The sequence below is a fragment of the Suillus subalutaceus genome (genome assembly GCF_016647625.1).
Source record: "Suillus subalutaceus strain FC151 chromosome Unknown DFJ58scaffold_18, whole genome shotgun sequence".
In the NCBI taxonomy this organism is placed as follows: domain Eukaryota; kingdom Fungi; phylum Basidiomycota; class Agaricomycetes; order Boletales; family Suillaceae; genus Suillus; species Suillus subalutaceus.
The window spans coordinates 341,465-356,682 of NW_024540267.1; the positions used below are offsets into that span (position 1 = coordinate 341,465).

At 47.0% G+C, this 15,218-nt stretch overlaps 8 protein-coding genes across 8 annotated transcripts; 5 read left to right on the forward strand and 3 right to left on the reverse strand.

Moving 5' to 3' along the window:
* Positions 1 to 1,462: 1,462 nt before the first annotated feature.
* On the forward strand, positions 1,463 to 2,081 carry DFJ58DRAFT_611335 (kinase-like domain-containing protein; the record flags this gene model as incomplete). The annotated part of the gene is made up of 4 exons (XM_041380890.1): positions 1,463 to 1,639; positions 1,701 to 1,731; positions 1,786 to 1,823; positions 1,875 to 2,081. Coding segments are annotated over 4 exons (453 nt in total), but the record flags the coding sequence as incomplete, so codon positions are not given.
* Positions 1,686 to 3,588, forward strand: DFJ58DRAFT_154068 (P-loop containing nucleoside triphosphate hydrolase protein). The gene is made up of 8 exons (XM_041378918.1): positions 1,686 to 1,731; positions 1,786 to 1,823; positions 1,875 to 2,096; positions 2,148 to 2,389; positions 2,448 to 2,501; positions 2,560 to 2,613; positions 2,671 to 2,694; positions 2,749 to 3,588. The coding sequence occupies exons 3-8, from the start codon at positions 2,088 to 2,090 to the stop codon at positions 3,527 to 3,529; spliced, it is 1,164 nt and encodes a 387-aa protein (XP_041247630.1). The 5' UTR covers positions 1,686 to 1,731; positions 1,786 to 1,823; positions 1,875 to 2,087; the 3' UTR covers positions 3,530 to 3,588.
* Positions 3,589 to 4,178: 590 nt separating this feature from the next.
* On the reverse strand, positions 4,179 to 6,263 carry DFJ58DRAFT_770651 (uncharacterized protein). The gene is made up of 7 exons (XM_041389107.1): positions 6,130 to 6,263; positions 5,772 to 6,080; positions 5,588 to 5,716; positions 5,171 to 5,534; positions 4,865 to 5,110; positions 4,735 to 4,809; positions 4,179 to 4,676 (listed from the first exon to the last, which is right to left on the reverse strand). The coding sequence occupies exons 1-7, from the start codon at positions 6,175 to 6,177 to the stop codon at positions 4,408 to 4,410; spliced, it is 1,440 nt and encodes a 479-aa protein (XP_041247631.1). The 5' UTR covers positions 6,178 to 6,263; the 3' UTR covers positions 4,179 to 4,407.
* A 260-nt stretch (positions 6,264 to 6,523) lies between these two features.
* On the reverse strand, positions 6,524 to 7,206 carry DFJ58DRAFT_655041 (uncharacterized protein; the record flags this gene model as incomplete). The annotated part of the gene is made up of 2 exons (XM_041381833.1): positions 6,524 to 6,886; positions 6,943 to 7,206. The coding sequence occupies 2 exons, from the start codon at positions 7,204 to 7,206 to the stop codon at positions 6,524 to 6,526; spliced, it is 627 nt and encodes a 208-aa protein (XP_041247632.1).
* Positions 7,207 to 7,658: 452 nt separating this feature from the next.
* DFJ58DRAFT_632307 (uncharacterized protein) lies at positions 7,659 to 7,859 on the reverse strand (the record flags this gene model as incomplete). The annotated part of the gene is made up of 1 exon (XM_041381220.1): positions 7,659 to 7,859. A coding segment is annotated over one exon (201 nt), but the record flags the coding sequence as incomplete, so codon positions are not given.
* Positions 7,860 to 8,749: 890 nt separating this feature from the next.
* DFJ58DRAFT_714689 (ferritin-like superfamily) lies at positions 8,750 to 10,218 on the forward strand (the record flags this gene model as incomplete). The annotated part of the gene is made up of 5 exons (XM_041384050.1): positions 8,750 to 8,891; positions 9,328 to 9,607; positions 9,667 to 9,892; positions 10,005 to 10,067; positions 10,117 to 10,218. The coding sequence occupies 5 exons, from the start codon at positions 8,750 to 8,752 to the stop codon at positions 10,216 to 10,218; spliced, it is 813 nt and encodes a 270-aa protein (XP_041247634.1).
* A 732-nt stretch (positions 10,219 to 10,950) lies between these two features.
* DFJ58DRAFT_655141 (uncharacterized protein) lies at positions 10,951 to 11,502 on the forward strand (the record flags this gene model as incomplete). The annotated part of the gene is made up of 1 exon (XM_041381835.1): positions 10,951 to 11,502. One exon carries the CDS (start codon positions 10,951 to 10,953, stop codon positions 11,500 to 11,502), a length of 552 nt encoding a protein of 183 aa, XP_041247635.1.
* Positions 11,503 to 12,378: 876 nt separating this feature from the next.
* DFJ58DRAFT_154101 (uncharacterized protein) lies at positions 12,379 to 13,539 on the forward strand. Its single transcript, XM_041378919.1, has 4 exons — positions 12,379 to 12,464; positions 12,520 to 12,611; positions 12,670 to 13,302; positions 13,363 to 13,539. The coding sequence occupies exons 2-3, from the start codon at positions 12,596 to 12,598 to the stop codon at positions 13,242 to 13,244; spliced, it is 591 nt and encodes a 196-aa protein (XP_041247636.1). The 5' UTR covers positions 12,379 to 12,464; positions 12,520 to 12,595; the 3' UTR covers positions 13,245 to 13,302; positions 13,363 to 13,539.
* Positions 13,540 to 15,218: the final 1,679 nt, after the last annotated feature.

Below are 15,218 nucleotides of genomic sequence, written 5' to 3' on the forward strand. Positions count from 1 at the left end.
TGCATTCATAACCGCATAACTTCCAGTGATCCATAGTAATCGGCGGGGAATCAAGATTCAATATGTCGACCCCACCGCCCCGAGAGCCATATGCCTCGCACCACTGTATGATGCACCAAAGATTGCGTTGCTCGCTGGCAGCAGGCAAACCCAATAGACCTCCTCGGACTCGGAGGTCTACTGTCGTTCAGCACGTGCTAACCTTGAGCCTCCTGCTTCGGAAGTTACGTAATAATTAGAAGGTTGGCCGACACCTTGCAAATTTTGATCTGGCGGCGCCAAAAGCAAACTCAAATGGGTTGCTTCCTGACATGAATATAGTGTGTCTACAGATATCAATGACTGCGATATCAATGTCTCCATAGAGGTCTCGATGTAATCACAATATACTTGTGGTTGGCGAGCAGTAACTTATTACAATAGTGTTCAACCCGAAGTCAGCGACTTTTGAAACTGCTCGTACACGACATGTACACTGCAGCTGGTGATCGATTGATCTGTGGAAGGCTATTCAAACGCCCCGGTGACGTACCCGTTGCACGCTGACTTTTGCCTTTTATATCGATATTAAAAGCATGGATCCTTCCATCATATTCCAAAGCCTTGAGGCGGTACTACGATCAGCAATGCTTCTCGGATGGAATCCGAGAATGGTCCGATCTGCATGGCTGCCAGGTCTTCTTATAATCCCCAGCGGAAGCCTTGCGCAACTTGGAAAGATCGCACCGCAAATTCAAGTACTTTCAATCTTCCTGAAACCTGTCTCAGGCTGCTGCAAGTAAACCTACCATGATGGGACTTACGCCTGAAGAGTGAGTGTTCACCTAGTATAATGTGCCTCGACCCCAAGGCTTCATCGTGTTCTGCAGTGACTCGGATACCCCTCGTGACTTCACATCTCAAATGTCTGCTAGTACGACTTTGAAGGACGAAATTCCGTCCACTGAGGCTACCTTTGGTGTAGTTTATCCGAGTCAGCGTGCCGTTGAGTCCAGCGCAGGCACGGTGGAGGTTTGTCTGACCAACTTTTCCCCGAGTTCATCAACTGTCCTCTAATGACCATGGACAGGTCGCAGTGATGGACTCTGGGCATTGCCCGGGGGCCACAAACATTCCCGAGTGCATCGATCACTTTATTTGCATTGATACTTCTCGTGACTTCACATCTCGAATTTCTGCTAGTGCGACTTCGAAGGACGAAATTCCATCTGGCGGTACCTTTGGCATAGTTTATCGGCGTACCATTGAGTCCAACGAAGGCACGATGGAGGTTGGTCTGACCAAATTTTGTCCGAGTTCATCAATCGTCCTCTAATGACCATTGACAGGTCGCAGTGAAGATCTTCAAGATTGGTCCTCAGGCTGGGAGAACTATGGGAAAAATAAACAGAGTCAATCTTATGCTACTAGCTGGAATGCCCCAACTCAACTATCACACTTTGCTCAATAATAGGGAATAAATCGAGAACTCAGGGTGTGGCTTAAACTGCAACACCCGACTATCGTACCGCTACTTGGTATCGCAAAGGTCCAAGATTCTCTATTTCCGGCTCTCATTTCCGAATGGATGTCTTCTGGGACATTATTTACATACTTCAAGGAGCAAGGTACAATTTCCGCATCCACTCAAATCAAACTGGTGAGTCTCTCGTTCACAACAATCAAACTCACCAAGCGTTTATCAATTTTCATGCTACCAGGCCAGGGGCGTTGCTGATGGCCTCGAATATCGTTCGTGGATTTCTATTATGTTATTATTTTCGTTCTTGATGCTTATTGGATTAGTTCACTCCCAAGATGTCGTTCACGGCGACCTCCATCCTGTATGCTGGGTAGTCTCTCTGTGGGGTTTTACATTCATTCATAAGCATCAGGGGAATGTGCTCGTAGATGGTTCCGGGCACCCACGCCTCACAGATTTTGGTCTCGCGACAGTCGCAGGGGACGTAGAGTCGCAGTTGAATACGACGACCGCAGGCCGCAGCTTCAATCCTCAATGGCGTGCGCCTGAGGTCATTGGAATCGACCCGGAGGCTGAACTTGTACGACCGAATTTCAAGAGTGATGTATATTCTTTCGGTAGTGTCATGTTCTTTGTGAGATTTCTGTATTTCTCTGCAACTCTGTCCTGAACCTTTCCCTCTCAGATCGTGTCAGGGGTTATACCGTGGAACGAGAAGAAAAATTCAAATCATATCATCATTGAGCTATCGAAAGGAGCTATTCCTGCACGTCCTGACAACATCCTTGACGATCACTGGAACTTGATCAACAAATGCTGGTCCTGGGACCCCATGTGTCGCCCAGAGGCAACCGAAGTCACTAGATGCATTGCAACGAAAATTGCCACTATTAACTTGAATTCAAGAGAGATTGAAATGGCTGTTAGGCAGGTCGTCGTTAGATGCCTTTTGTGCCGTATTCTTCTAACCTCAAACCCCACATAGCACTATACAGAGCTCTCCTAAATGGAGTTCAGGAGAGACTAAGGTAGCCGATAGGTAGGTTATCTTCAGATGCTTTTTGTGTCGTATTCTTCTAACCTCAAACCTCACATAGCACTATACAGAGCCTTCCTAAATGGAATTCAGGAGAGATTGAAATGGCTGATAGGTAGGTCGTCTTCAGATGCCCTTTGTGCGTATTTTTCTAACCTCAACCCTTACATAGCACTATACAGAGCCCTCCTAAACGGCATGTAGTCTCCAGGTCCCCTGTATACCTTTTGATATTTATAAGTGGCAACAGACATAAAAATATTGTCGTCTTCGGCGCGACGGGAGCAGGCAAAAGCTCGCTCATCAACCTTATGGCGGGAAAGGAGGTTGCCACCACATCTCCTGACACGCAACGTTGTACGATGCAGTGGAAAGACTATACCATCGGTTTCGGTGGCGACTCGTATGTGGTTTTCGATACCATCGGGCTGGAGGAACCACAGCTGAGAATCGGAGAATACCTCGAGTCTGTCGAGAATGCCTATCGGCTCATCAAGGAATTGGACAGGCAAGGCGGCATTGACCTACTTCTATTCTGCGTTCGTGCCGACAGAGTCACTGCTACGATTCAGAGCAACTACCGGCTCTTTCATGAATTCATCTGCGAGAAGAAGATTCCCATTGTTCTTGCGATCACACATCTTGAAAGAGAGCAGAGGATGGAGGACTGGTGGGAAAGAAACCAGGCCACCCTCCAAAACCATCGGATCCAGGTCGCTGGTCATGCGTGCATCACTGCCGCCAACAGATTGGACGGCAGACACCAAATCCTTTATGAAGAATCGCGCATCACGATCCGCAATCTTGTTAAGAAATTTACTGCTGACGGGCAGAAGCAAACATGGATAGGAGGGGACAACCTGTTCGTATCGTTAATGCGCAAGCTGAAGGAGTTACTTACAGCGAGTTCGTTTGTGAGAAAGAAGGATCTTGTTTCTCGTCTGACGAAGCGTTGCGGTATGTCTCGAGACGTCGCAAGTCAGTTGGCTCAGATGATCAAGCAAGACGTAGTAGAAGCCAGTAGTCCTTAACTTCCCTATTCTTACATAGCTAATTTGCCTGTGTACTCACGCCGAGTCCTGTATTTCACGGTTTCACAAACGTCTTGATATTCTGTCCCGAAACATGTACATCCCATTCAAACGTTGCAACTTGTAACGACATTTACATAAAGCAAACGACAATCAGCCCGATGATCTGATCTGATTAGATTCAAGGGACAAGGAACAAAGAGAGTTGATTTCCTGACGCGTCTTTCCCAGTTGCAGACCATGACATAGCATCTGGCTAATGGATGAGAAATTACCGGGATATAGCCATGGGTAGCAAAAGTGTGAAGGGTGCGAGATGGAAGGTACAGAAGAGGGCAGAATCAGGGTGCTGAAAGCCATATGAAATATGTGCCAGAGTAACGCGAGATTGCCGGCAGTCGGGGAGATCGCCAGGTGGCTCGAGGGTGTCACGAAGGTGTACGAGGTCAAAGTGGGAGATGGCGGGAGAAGTAGTACTAGGTCAGCGGGAGTACGAGGAAGGTTGTGACCGGTGTGCAGGCAACGCCTATGGCGTTATATCAGCACTTTTATTATTTGCGCGTTGCGCACCCCTGCGCGCTGTCCCCCGCACTTGCGCATCTTGTCCAGAGCCTCCGCGTTTGAATTTAACCTTCCCCGCACTACACACTTCACACATCGAAATCTTTGTCTATTTGGAAAAGAGTGTGAAGTAATGAATGAGATATGTATGTGACCGTGATATATCATTAGCTAGTGCACCACGAGGATGCAAGGTAGGAAGTATAGGATGGGTGATGTGATGAGGCGGGATGAGGTTGACAGTATGTACCGCAAAGCACGAGGAAGAACATGAAATGAAATTAGTACTATCTGTAGCTCAAAGGGTGATCAGCGATTCAAATAAGAAAGTTAGCAGCATTCTGCATCATGATATAACGAGAGTCCCAAGGATTGATGCGTTCCGGAGCGAAGGGGTCATCGCCGTCCGTTCTGTTGCGCCAGAGGACATCGTCCTCACTGACGGACACAAATTCGGGTGGAGATGACACTTTGAGTCGCAGGTCACCGTGACGGAGGCTACTGAATTGAGGCTGGGTTGGTGGAGGGGCTTGACAACTTGAACTTCCTGAGTCTGAAAAGAATAGCGGAACGTCACTTGCTGATTCTGAACATCAAATACATATCATTAAGTAGTATCTGAGAAAACAAGCAGGATGACGAACCTTTCTTATGTTTCTTTTGAACCACTCGGCGCTTCGTATCGGATGATGACTCATCAGGAGAAAGGACTCGTTTCACTGCAAAACAGACAAGTAAGACGTGAACAATTAGTAGAAGTTCCATAACACTCACTGTGATTGGTACGTTTTGGTGTTCTTGCCTTCATTTTACCTTTGGGGTTTGAGTCCTTGACTTTGACATCAGTCAGATCCAATTCCATCAAGGAACTTGCGAGCTCGTTGTCAGACTTATCGGCAACTGAACCGTCCGTATCAGAGAAAAGTTGGTCACTCTCATCACATTCGGAATCTGAACCTGCAATAACAGGCTGCGTGTTCCAAGATTCGTAAATATCGTCCGGGATCCGGTTCCTCGTTACTGAAAATTGAATTGGATTTGTTAGCACATAAAGGTCAAAGCAAATAAACATGAACCTACCAAACCAGAGATGGCATTCGCTGGCGCTGGCTTTGTCTCGTCCCTTGTGTTTTGAGAGGTCACTTCCAGTTGGAAATGCAACATCGACAACTGTCAACACCTGTCCAGACTTGTTTAGGAGGCGCCAAACAGGTTTTTCCTCATGGCTGGACTGTGGTTGGGACGTTCGCTTCTCAACTTGCGTATCCAGGTATCTGAAGACCTTTGGGAACCAGGTACATAGGTTATTGGTGATCTTTGCATATGACCATCCGCTGTCGATTCTAAACTGCTGGTCGAGGTAGCACCCGCGGTTCCTCATGGCTTGTATTTCATTCTGGCCACCCTTGCCTGGGGCTTTGGCTTCTCTGATGAGACCACTCTTCTGTGAAACGATACGGTATTAGCTTGATTCATTGAGGGTACTACTTGACTGACATCGAAGCCGCAAATTAGCATGGCGATTGACGCAACTCGAAACACAGTGGCAGTCGCTGCTGTGGCACTATTAGAGGCAGTGTTCCGGTGCACTTGACTTGGCGGGTATGGGTTGGTTTCTTTGCGATCCTAGAAGTTATCAATGAAATTTTGTACTAGCTGTCCATGTATATCAGGCTCATACCTTCCGCAAGCCAGCTGATGGCACCAGACCCTTGGCCAATTTATTGTAGCCAGCGAGTCGAGTAGAAGACAATGTTGAGATGGCTTCGTCCCAGGCAGCAGTGAGTGAGAGGCTCCCTCGCCTTGTGGCAGATGGCTTGTCATTGATGCTCCTGCCACCAGCGACTCGATCAAATATCTCCTTGATGGTGGCCGATGAACTTGGTTGAGGTTCGTCTTGAATAGTATCTTCTGGTCTGTAGTCCAAGACTTTACGAGGGTGCTTGCTACGGCCGTGACCACACTCCACACAATGACCCTTGTCCTGTGACTGAGCAAAAAAACTCCTCGCAGTCACATGGTTCACTGTCAGCCTTGACGCCTCTACAGAAGATGACTTTGTTGTTGCTCTCGCTGATGGAATCCATGCAATTACAGCGTCACCGCAAGTGGAAGGGTGCAGAGTGAACGTGACTTCAAGAGGAAGCGAAAATGACCTGAAGTGAGTTATCGAGTCTGGTTATTGTGTCTATTTAAGCTAATACGAGATCACTACCAGTTGGGCTATGCAATGCTCTCATTCATGTATTAAACCAGTAAGTCTCGTCACTCTCTACCAGCAGCTAAAAAATATGACAACACTACTAATGCTTGACACCACAGCTTTGCTCAACTAAACCATATCAATTCTCCAAGCGACACATGAAGCTCTTTGGATCCCCGGCGACCAACTGGAAATGGTCTCAAAAACTGGGGTATCCATTACCTTCCCACTCATCTGCGGCCAGGCCTGCAATGGCGTGGTGTTATGTCTTCGGCTACGACTTCGGTGAGAGTGGCAGAAAATTGCTGGTATGTTCCTTCATTGACGAAAGGGTTCCTTTGCGACGGAACACCAATGGCTTCATGGTGGACATGATCCCTTTGCTGATTATTGACCGCTTGTGCTATATCTTGAGGTTCCTCACCATCATCACTGTCTTCTTCGTCCATGGGATGACCTGCTCCGGTCTGGTGTTGGCGTCGAGTTGCAACACGGCCATAGACGCCGTAATACTCTTCAATTACGTCGGGATGTATCCCTTCACAGTCATCTTGATATACTCCGAATTGTACCTGTCCCAAAAAACGTAAATCCTTTTTTATAATGTGTCAATATCATAGTTGTGTCAATAATGCATCTGTGAACTTACCTTTGGACTCTTATTATTTGTATCCGGACCGCTTATTGGATGACAATTCCATTCCGCTTGAAAGTCGTAGCAGTCCCGATTGATTTCGCTAAGAAAGAGTGTTTGAAGTAGCCAAATGTGACTAGGGATGTCGGGGCGAAGTCCGTGGTAATTCTCAAGGCGAGTAAAAAACGCCCTCCATCTCCGAGCAAACTGCGTGCCCACCTCAACCCACAAACGTTCGATCCGTGAATTCCGGGTAGAACTGGTACTTGTAATTAGCATATAATACAGTAAATAAGTAGAATAACTTACGATCCCCACATGAATGATGCTCGGCGTGGTCCATGTTTCATTATCATATAAGTCGCAACATCAATATTCTCTCCACCGCGATCTCCTCGTACACGAGAGGGTGTGCCGTATTCTTGTATTGAATGTTTGAAAAGATCTAAGACAGTAGTAGAGCGGTTGTTGTTACTTGCTTTGAGTCCAGTTATCTGGCAAGGCTAGACGTCAGAATCAAATACAGATGAGACACATTAGACTCGGACCGTTCTGCAAAACCCGTCGATAAATCCATGAATCACGATTCCCCATCGAATCAGTTTATGGTGCCCATCCACATGCCATAGAGCATTTGGCCGCTTTACATAGTATTTTCGCCTGCGTTTGACTCGACGGTCTCGTAACACTTGACCCAAGCCATCCACTCTCCGAAGGGATTCTACAACTCGTCGATGTTGTACTCGGAGTCCATATCTGCGAAGAAAACCAATTATATATCTGATGCCGGAGTCCGGTCGCTTTTTTTTGAACTCGCCAACAAGGATATCGAGGTCGGCATTGGTGAGTTCAGAGTACCTTCGTATGATTCCATGGGCTTTCATATAAAGTCGCAGAGTATTTCTGTGGAGTCCTAGTGTCTTGGCCAATTCCGTCAGGTTAATAAGTCATGAATTTGAAAGTGCTTCAGCGAGGAATTCAGTATCGATGATTTTTTTCGGGCGACCTGCACGATTTGTGCGCAGTAAGGTTACTGGTTCAAGGAACACTATGTCCTTGTCCATACTGCATTGCTTAATCAATGACTACTGAAATAAAGCAAGTCAAGAGTGCGAATCACCGGTTTTGAATATTGCATTGAAACAATGATGACTGCGCTGAGAGCTCCCCTAGCACGCCTGCCGCACGAGAAAGCCAATCACACATCTCATTTCCTTGGGGATTCTGTGCAAGCGCTGCCAGGAGAGGTATGGCATCTCCAGATAGTGTTTCTATATGAAACATAAGCTGAATTGGATCAGCGTCTTCTTGATTAAGAATCTGTAAGGCATGCCGGTAGATATCTGAAAGTATATCGTGTGCAGTGAGGAAGTTTGCTGACAACGGAACCTGAGTCGCTGCACGAAATGGGAATTGAGGAAAAACATCTGGTAGTACTATAGGCATGATGGCAATGACATTCGTTGTCGATGAGTTCAATGTTAGGACAACACGGTCACATGATTATTTCATCATTTGTCGTCCTGGGACGATAGATCGAAATGATATTGGTATGTAAATTATAGCTGCACTCCCTCCTCCATCCACCCGTAACAATCGTCCTTGCTTAGGCAGCTTCGATGGGCGTGTCTGACGTGCACGCGTCTGCTATCCTCACTGACCCCCTCCTGCTGCTCCGTTTGGTCGGTGAAATCGACCTACTGAAAGTCAGTGGCTTAGTTTCATGTATGAATTAATCTTCAACTTAGCTTTTCATTTCAGGCGAAGAGCCTTTGCTCAAAGAATCCAAGCGCCTGTTTCATTCTTTTCCCCATTCAATACCATGAGGTTTGTTACTGTCTGTCCTCCTGTTGACTTCGTTCTAACAAATCATCATATATGGCAAATGTACGAGAAAGCCGAAGCATCATTCTGGACTGCTGAGGAGATGGATCTCTCAAAAGACATCCGGACAACTTCAACAAGTTCTACGAAGCTTTCGGCAAGAACTTGAAGCTCGGTATCCACGAGGATGCCCAGAACCGCAGCAAGCTCGCTGAGTTCCTCCGCTTCTTCTCCACCAAGGCGCTTGAGGAACAGACTTCGCTCAAGGGTAAGTGTATCTTGTGTGTTCCGTCAGGACAGCTCCCTCACAATGTTTTCAGATTACATCACGCGTATGCCCGAGGTCCAGAAATCGATCTATCACCTCACCGGTGAATCTCTTGGCGCTGTTTGCGACTCACTCTTCCTTGAAGCGCTCAAGAAGAAGGGCTTTGAAGTCCTCCTTCTCGTTGACCCCATTTATGAGTACGCCGTCACGCAGCTGAAAGAGTTCGAGGGCAAGAAACTTGTTTGTGTCTCGAAAGAGGGTCTTGAGCTCGAGGAGACTGATGAAGAGAAGAAAACTATGTGAAGAAGAGGCTGCTCACCTGACTGGACGAACCGTCTTAATGACAACGAACTGTCATTTTGTTTCACACGTCCTCGCCTTCTTCGCTGCATCCGATGGCATTGTCAATGAAAACCTCCTTGAACGTTTCTCCAATGAGGTCCAGGCTGCTGAAGCCCAGTGCTTCTACGGCTTCCAAATTATGATGGAGAACATTCACTCTGGGACCTACTTACTTCTCATCGACACTTACATCAAGGATTCCGCCCAGCGCGAATACCTCTTTGACGCCACGGAAACTATTTTTGCGTCAAGTGCAAAGCTGACTGGGCCCTCAAGTGGATATCTGATCAGCGTTCCACCTTCAGTGAGCACTTGGTCGCCTTCGCTGCCATCGAAGGCATCTTCTTCTCTGGTTCTTTTGCGTCCATCTTCTGGCTGAAGAAGCGTGGTCTGATGCCTGGACTTACGTTCTCCAACAAGCTCATCAGCCGTGATGAAGGTATGCACATCGATTTTGCTTGCTTGCTCTTTAACCACCTCAAGCGTCGCCCGCACCCTGATATTGTTAAGTGTATCATTATTCAGGCTGTTGTCATCGAGCAGGAATTTCTCACTGGTTCGTCATTACCTTCTTTTTGCTCATCTCACGCTGACTGTCTCTCTGTATGCTCTCCCTGTTGGCCTCATTGGCATGAACGCCAAGCTCATGTGCCAGTACATTGAGTTCGTCACAGACCGCTTGTTGGTGTCGCTGGGCAACGACAAAGTGTACAATGCCACCAACCCATTGACTTCATGGACATGTCTCACTATAGGGGAAGACCAACTTCTTCGAGAAGCGCGTGTCAGACTACTCAAAGGCGAACGTCAACCACACGAATGCCAAGACCGACCAGGTATCGAGCAAAACTTTGTGAGTATACTATCTTTCTGGTAGACTTTGTGTTTAACAATGTTTCATCCAGCTTGTTGGAAGAGGACTTCTAGTAGATGTGTCATTGCGTTCACCTGTTTTCATATATCATACTACCCCCCATGCACTATACCTCATTGCACTATACCTCACTGCACCATACTTCATGTCCAACCGACACTCCGCTGACTGACTAAGGGTTCTAAACTCCGCCTAGTCATACCAACGACTACCCAATTCCCTCATGACATACGATTAGCTTGAACTCTCTAAACGTCTGACTCTCGCCAATTTTACCATGTCTAATGCACCAACCCGACACCCAATATATTATTTTCATGCTTCAAGTCATATTTTCCAGGTGGGGTTCTTCTATTTATCAAATTGTTCCTTGTTTGAAATTTGAATGTTATGCTGGCCCAAGGTTGAGAATATGCTGTACAAACTCTGCAAATCAATTTTGTCGACATCTTCAAATGTTTTTCGCGATATGTTTACTGCCACACAGAGTGGACAAATCGAACTAGATGGAATGAGTGACGATCGGCCCATTCGCCTTGACGGATTGTCCCGGGAGACGTTCGAACTGTTTCTTGAACATACCTTTGGAAGGTATGTCAACTATACATCATCTATTCTTCTTACTGTTAACCTGTTGAACTATTTGCAGAGTTTGCACTGGCTCTTATACTACTGACGAGCTCTCAAGATTCCTTCACTTTTGCGACATGTATCAATGCCGCCATACACAAGAATTTGTTGTGCACCGTATATTCACTGCACGTTTCCGCTTTCTCACCCGGCTCAGTTGATCAACCTCGCCATCAAATACCATGTCCGGACCATCTTTCCTTTTGCTTTCCAACAACTGGCAGAAACACCGATCTCTGAAATCACACACGCACACCGGGAGCTAATGGGACATGAGGTATTTTTGAACATTGTTTATGTTCAAGCGGCACTCGATCATCATCGTCGGATGGTAGCTGCAGAGGAGCCGAAAATCTTGATGCATTCAAGCGACTGTCAAGACCCAACAGGTTGCAACGAGGATTGGCATGCTATTTGGTGGAATGGAATGGGCCGGTTCCTCCTCGATGCCAGGAATCCACAGCCATATAGTGACGCTGTCAAGCGCTTCAAGGAACTGAAGTTTGGACGGGTTAGTGAGGGTTGCAAGGAGCTGATGTTCAAGCTCCTGGATCAGGGAGCCGCCTTTCATCATGCTGAACATTTTATTTCTGAAGCTTGTCACCTTCTGGTTGAAAAGTTGGTTTTTGAGCCATAGTTTCAGTCATATTTAGTACCTTGACTTTACTTCAAACATGTGGCGAGCTTGAGAACATAAGTATAGCAAATCAGACGCAAGACTCAGAATGCTCGTCACGTGCACGTTTTCCTGGTCATGCGACAGTGTTAAATTCAAACGCGGAGGCTCTGGACAAGATGCGCAGTGCGGGGGACAGCGCGCAGGGGTGCGCAACGCGCAAATAATAAAAGTGCTGATATAAACGCCATAATCCTCAAGCTCTCAGAGGAAGGAAAAACAGAGAATCAAACACGGTGTTCAATGGCTGTCGCGCGCCTGGTTCCCGATTTGGTATATTATACCCGCCCAAACACCGTCAACCCGCGGTGAATGGCCACGGTATGCTCAAGGGTACGACTATCCTACTCCGTACCCGTACCCTCCAAACACGTCAGCATAGAACCGCGGTGTTACCCGTACCCGTGCGTTTCCCTAACTCTTTCTGGCATCTACAATGTTGTCGCCGCTCCCTCTGTTGGCCTGTCTCCATTTGATATTTTGGCTTGGAGCCTGCCGCGACACAGATCGGCAACCCTCAGGGATCTACCAGTGGCAAAATCATTTTGTTCCGAGTCACCCTTGCCAATGATATCTACAGAATTTCGCCACGCCAGCACTCTGTAGGTGCCTTCTATGACATATCCCGACCGAGTTCCCTACTCTACTGCTGTGTACGCAGTATTGTAATTTGGAAGTGTAGATGTCATAATGATAAACATGCGAGTACCTGCCGACATGCTGGAAGACCACGATTCCTCCCTTAAAGCAGAGCAAGTCGTCTGCTGAGCGGCATCTATGGATCCCTCTAACTCTTTTTTTGAACCTGGTGGTCTGCTAGGAGCTTTTGCTTATTACACATCTGTCTCTGCCCACCAACCTACAGGTTCACACGGTGGTTTTGTGGCTACTAATGACTCGAATCATTTAGCTCCTTTCAAGAAGTGCGCCCATTCTCTACAATTTTAATATTCACTTGTGATAACTTGGTTCTTCTAGTCGAAACAAAATTGAGGTTGATGGTCCCGTATGGCCTACTCATATACCACATGCGCCCCAGCCCACTCGTCCTCTAATGTATCAGTGGCCTGGTGAGATAATCGTGATCATCGAAATTCGAGGTTCTTACTTGTTCGTACTTTCATCTAGGATCTACGTACATGGACTCTTACTCGCTGGCGAGCAATCATACAATGGGAATGAGCATCCCTCGACCCTCCGCCCCCCCTCCCATTCTTGCGATGCAAGACAACTTGCTTGAAAATTTCCCCAATGTCTGCAATATTCTACCACCTCACCCTCCTCCACGCAACCACGGTACTATTCGTTTCGAACCATATCATAAGGGCCGTCCTCATAAGCACCTTGGTGCCTTTCTTTGTCGGTGGAACAACAAAGGAGCCCTTTGTGGTGATGAGCTTCGGGCTACACCCAAGGACATTCTCGCCCACCTGCGCCAGGATCATGGTATTGTGATTGGTAACAAGGAAACATACCGTTGCCTTTGGATTACAGCTCACGGTCAATGTGAGGAGCAGCTGAGGTTCCGGAGTTTTGGGCGTCACATCATTAAGCACACTGGTATCAGAATCAAATGTTCTCTCTGTGGTACGACGATGCCAGCTCGGAATGACCTCGCTACCAAGCATCGCCATCATCACCCGAATTGCTCTCAAGCAGACTTTATCATTATTCCAGGTCGCAATACTGAGGCGCCTTGTTGACAACCTGCCACCACTCCTTTGCGATGTTTCGAATGGCTTGTCGCATGCTATGTGATATGTGAGTATCCAGCATTCGGGAAGGGGAAGCCATCATCTGAAACTAAGACATTCTTTCTAGTGACGCCCCTCCCGGCTGGCCGAGATGGGCGTGATTTTCGGTTTTGATTAATCTTCGGTTGTGGTTCAACAGAGTTTTGACATTGTTGGGCCCTCGAGGCCTCACCTCTCACCTCTCATCCCCAGTTCCGCCTTCCCCGTGGGCTTCTCTTCCCCCCACACGCACCGGTTGCTTACTTGGTCGGGTCATCAATTATTGATTCCGCATACGGACATCGACAACGCCTCTCCATTGATACAGAATTGTATGCACTTGGGCCGTCATGGTTGATTCGCGACGCTGAAGTATACATTGGATCTATCACTGGTGCTGTCTTGACCTTACGATAGTGTGCTCTCCAGATTGTTTGTACAGTTCAAATAGCCCTCGACGGACAAATTCTGCTGTAGCACATCGGATAATAACTATACAATGCATTCGGTTTACTGGTGCACAATTCACGATGTTGTATCGATGCTATTTCTTATTTTATTGTCAATCCTATCCACCCTCCTATGCATACGCAACGCATACGTCTCGTGGCCTCTACGCTTGAACTATTAACATTTCGGTGCCAGTGGGTCATCTACCCTTTATGATCGATTTAGGCTTTGTAATTTGCTTTTACCATTTCACTTCTTCACTTCTTCACCGCGTCGTGCGTAGGTCATGAGCCTTTTATATCTTGCTTCAACCTTATCTTTTCGTCCTTTAGCTTTATCGATTATCGATATCCTTCACCCACACGCATTCCGCATTCGTTTCTTCAACATTCCTCTTGGACTCCATTCGCTATATAACATGGCCTGTAACGTCTGTCGAACTCTACCGCAAACTTCGCAAGCTACTTTCTCTTCCTTCGAGCTGGCCAAGTTCTCGCTGGGCATCTTGTAGCAGACCATCTTCGATTGAGCAGCGGAAGCCAACCTAAAGCGAATGGGCCTGAGGTGGGATGTACGCGCAGATACACAGGGTTTTCGGGTGCATGATGGTATGTATATAGTACCTACTTAATACTGAGGTGAGCTGCTCAACGAGTGTGCTCAGCAAGTTCTCAGAAGTTAGAACTTCTGTAAACAGACTAGTCGTGCTCCTCAATTCCGTCTAAATTCAACAGGCACGAATTTCACTGGAAGTTGCATCATGAAGCACAACCTTCAAGTTGGACACCTGCGCGAACGTCACGGAATAGACAAGGACTCGGAATGACCTCGCCGCCAGGCATCGTCAGCAGTACCTAAATTGCTCTTCAAGCTGATTTCACCATTATGCCAGGTCACGATACTGACTTATTTTTCCGAGGATGGTTGCCGCGAATGCATGAGTTGTATGTACCTCAGGAATCATGATGCTCACAACGCTGAGATGTGGGTTCCCATCATTCGTGGAACTTCATTCATTCGAACTTCCAGTTTCTAGATCGTTTGTGCAGTGCTTATCTAAGGACGTATTTTAACTATGTACACAGCGAGTTCGTTTAGCTGTGTGCAATTCATGTGTCTGCCAATTAATTCTACCCTATTTTACCTTAGGCCACTATCTCCCTGAGAGATTAAATATTAAGCAGCAGAAGTCAAATGAGAGTGGGGTGTGTGCGGGCAGACGTGCAAGTCCATCAAAGAGTCACCGTAAATCTGACCTGGGACGTGGTATATCACATGTCTCGTTTCTTGTGCTCTATGATCTACCCAGGTACCTGCAGCTGGATGTCCATTTTGAAGTCAGGAGTGATTATCATCCTTCAAGCTTCAAGTCTTGATCAGCAATGCTTCATCATTGTAGTAGATATCGCAGGAATGAACTTGAGTAATTCATCCTGGGTTATTTGTGTGGGGGATAGAGCGATCAGATTCACATCTGTAATCGCGCTGCCTACC